General features: G+C 49.3%; 1 protein-coding gene across 4 annotated transcripts in view; it reads left to right on the top strand.

Moving 5' to 3' along the window:
• ILDR1 (immunoglobulin-like domain containing receptor 1) overlaps window positions 1-3,675 on the top strand; it is a 40,091-nt gene that overhangs the window by 12,873 nt on the left and 23,543 nt on the right. For all 4 annotated transcript variants that reach the window (XM_010834245.1, XM_010834244.1, XM_010834243.1 and 1 more), the window contains exons 2-3: window positions 361-531; window positions 1,842-1,991. In XM_010834245.1, the coding sequence (XP_010832547.1) occupies window positions 361-531; window positions 1,842-1,991 (321 nt within the window). The remainder of the gene's footprint in view (window positions 1-360; window positions 532-1,841; window positions 1,992-3,675) is intronic.

Here is a 3,675-nt window from a genome sequence, read left to right as displayed (position 1 = left end):
GAAATGGGAAAACATTTTAAGAAGAGAAGTGACATGAAAAAATATCTACACTAGCAAAGTCATTCTTTTATGGCCTTCTTTTAATATCGTTTCTTTATCATTGTTGGATGTGTCATCACTCCATATGGACTGTAGCCAACTTAGGAGTCATGATTCTTCCTCTTTTTTCCCTCCATCTCCTCCAGGGTGTCTGCAATATCCACCACAACCCCGCCCAGGCTGAGTAAGACAATTGCCTATGAGCTGCTCCCAACCAGCCAGGCAGTGTGTTTGCTTATGGACATTGCTTTTCTTGCCCCACGAATAGAAGGAAGTCACCCCTTACAGTCCCTCAGCATTGTCTTCTGCTCTTGGCTGCAGGCTGCATGTCCTTGCTGGTGACGGTCCAGCACACGGAGCGCTATGTCACCCTGTTTGCCTCCGTCATCCTCAAATGTGACTACACCACCTCTGCCCAGCTCCAGGATGTGGTGGTGACGTGGCGCTTCAAGTCCTTCTGCAAGGACCCCATCTTTGACTACTACTCTGCATGTGAGTGCCCTCCTCCCCACTCTTGCCCCCTACTCTCCCAAGGCCCCTCTGTGAAGTACTGCCATTAGGGTTAGGAATTATTTAGGATCACAAATCCTTATAGTGAGAAGAAGCCAGAAAGATTGCTTATTGCAGTTCCCTCATTTTATAGATAGACAAGCTGAGGCCAAGTAGATGACATAACTTATTCAGGGTCACATACCATTAATTTATTTTAAAATTTCTGTTCCACTTTGTTCAAAAAGGAATGAAGGCAGCTTAGACATTAAGTAAAAAGGCAGAGCAAGTCCTGCATCCTAGTTAATGCCTGGTGCACTCGTATCCCCCACCCCACCCACTAGCCACAGGATGAATGAGGAACGGTCATTTGTGAGCCTCCAGCCCACTGCCACATCCCTGTCTAGGGCCAGCCTTCCGGTAGACAGTCATGCCTCTCTCAGTGACTGGGAGCGCACTGGCCACAGGTAGCCTGCTCATTGTGGGCATCTCTGAATGCTGTGCGGCTCTCCCCTACACTTAGCCAAGTCCTCCCTCTCGGTGACAACTGCCCCACTCATGTCAGTCTTGCTGTCTTGAACCTAAGTCCTTCTCTCACTGCCCACCTCTGCCTCTCTCAAGAAACAGAAGAGCCCAGACTCCACCACCGACCTGGGACAATTGACCTTTAGAAATTTGGAGAATAGAAGTAGACCCTGTTCACCCTGAGCTTCCCAAGATGAGGCAAAGGAGGGGGAGGCATCAGCTTTACCATTTTTAGCCCCGACTAGTATCTTACAATATGAGCTCCAAAACCTAACTTACTGAGCCACCCACAGAGCCTCACCTTGTTCCCAAAACACCCCCTTTCTAAACTGAGGCATTGTTTCCTGGGGGCTACTCTTAAAATGCATGCATTAAGTGGGAAAGTAGGAGGGACCAGGTAGAAGACATTTATCATCAGCAGATTTAACAGCTCTCAAAACGTATATTGAGAGGGCAGGTTAGAGGAACCATTTGGGAGCAGATTCTGGAGTCACTTTGGAAATGAGGCAGGGGACATTTGGATGGAGGTGGTGATTCAGTTCAGGATTTGGAAATTTTGGCCCAGTAGAGGGGTCTGGAGTCTTGCTGCTCAAAGTGTGAGCAATGGTTTCACCTGGGAGCTCATTAGAAACGTAGACTCTCAGATCCCCATCTTTGAGAAGATGCCTAAGAGATGCAGAGACTCAGGAAACACTGAGAACCTTCACTGCTCCAGGGACCACTAAGGTCACCTTTCTTGATGGGAATTCCTCACTGCTGTGTGACTTGCCCATGTCCTCTTTCTCCAGCATACCAAGCAGCTTTATCCCTGGGCCAGGACCCGTCCAATGACTGCAATGACAGCCAGCGGGAAGTTCGCATCGTGGCCCAGCGGCGGGGGCAGAGTGAACCTGTGCTGGGGGTGGATTACCGGCAGCGCAAGATCACCATCCAGAATCGTGAGTTTGGAGGCAGCTGGGGACTGGGGGTGGAGAGCTGTGTAGATACCAGGCCTAGCAGGCTGAGTCATTGTGGGGATTTCCCTTTTCTTCTGTTGCTTGATGGTCTACTTGGTCACTTTCATTTTTTGAGGAAAGTGCCAAATGCACAGAATGTGCCACCCCCTCTGAAGTCAGTACCCTGGAAGTTGGGCTCAGACAAGAGGACAGCCTACAACTTTGGCTAAAGGTCTGGGACTGGGTGTTTTCCTTCACCTTCCTGAGATTCATGGCTAACATGTGGCTCAGGCTCCCTTGATTTCTTCCAGAAAGTGCTCTCAAGGCCTGCTCAAACCCCAGATGCCTGAGTTCCCCTCTGGCTACCCCTGTTTCCCAAATCTATGGAGTGGGGGTTTCTAAGTAGATGGCCACTTATGGACCCTTGCCCTTCACTGGTAGAGGAAAGAGCACTGGGTGTAGAATCAAAAGACGGGGTGGTGATCCCATGCTTCCACCCCCTTGCTTAGTGACCGATTCTTTTCTCTGGCCTCTGTTATCAAATCTGAAAGATGGGCATAATGGTCTTTGTCTCCCCACACTGAAGTAAACATCAAATACGACATCTGAGAGCTACATCTGAAGCATATGCGTTCTTTGTGGGAGTACAAGGAGTAGACTCAGGTGTCAGACTCAGGTGTAGGTCCCTGTTCTGTACTCACAGGGGTTGTGAACTTGGGCAAGTCCCTTTCATCTTTTAAGCCTCAATTTCTGTAAGATGGGACTTGCCATAGTACTTGTCTCATGGAAAGTTGTCAGGATTAAGTGAGATGATGTGTATAAAACACTTAGAAAACCACATGTGTGCGGTGAACTTTCATTATGACCATTTAGCACACCTGTGAATGAAGGGTCAGCGCCCCACATTACTGGGGGGAATGGATTCCATGTCCAGTGGATTATTGGCACAGAATTCAGAGCCTATTTAAATGAGCTTTATCTATAGTGTTAAATCAGAGAAGGCAATGGCACCCCACTCCAGTACTCTTGCCTGGAAAATCCCAAGGAAGGAGGAGCCTCGTGGGCTGCAGTCCATGGGGTCAATACGAGTCTGACACGACTGAGGGACTTCACTTTCACTTTTCACTTTCATGCATTGCAGAAGGAAATGGCAACCCACTCCAGTGTTCTTGCCTGGAGAATCCCAGGGATGGTGGAGCCTCATGGGCTGCCGTCTATGGGGTCGCACAGAGTCGGACACGACTGAAGCGACTTAGCAGCAGTTCAGTTCAGTTCACTTCAGTCGCTCAGTCGTGTCTGACTCTTTGTGACCCCATGAATCACGGCACGCCAGGCCTCCCTGTCCATCACCAACTCCAGGAGTTCACTCAGACTCACGACCATCGAGTCAGTGATGCCATCCAGCCATCTCATCCTCTGTCGTCCCCTTCTCCTCCTGCGCCCAATCCCTCCCAGCATCAGAGTCTTTCCCAATGAATCAACTCTGCATGAGGTGGCCAAAGTACTGGAGTTTCAGCTTTAGCATTACTTCCTCCAAAGAAATCCCAGGGCTGATCTTCAGAATGGCCTGGTTGGATCTCCTTGCAGTCCAAGGGACTCTCAAGAGTCTTCTCCAACACCACAGTTCAAAAGCATCAATTCTTTGGCGCTCAACCTTCTTCACAGTCCAACTCTCACATCCATACAT

Source organism: Bison bison, unplaced genomic scaffold (genome assembly GCF_000754665.1).
Source record: "Bison bison bison isolate TAMUID 2011002044 unplaced genomic scaffold, Bison_UMD1.0 scf7180017864032, whole genome shotgun sequence".
In the NCBI taxonomy this organism is placed as follows: domain Eukaryota; kingdom Metazoa; phylum Chordata; class Mammalia; order Artiodactyla; family Bovidae; genus Bison; species Bison bison.
The sequence above is the reverse complement of the archived record's forward strand: the minus strand, read 5'-3'. Positions and strand labels throughout refer to the sequence as shown.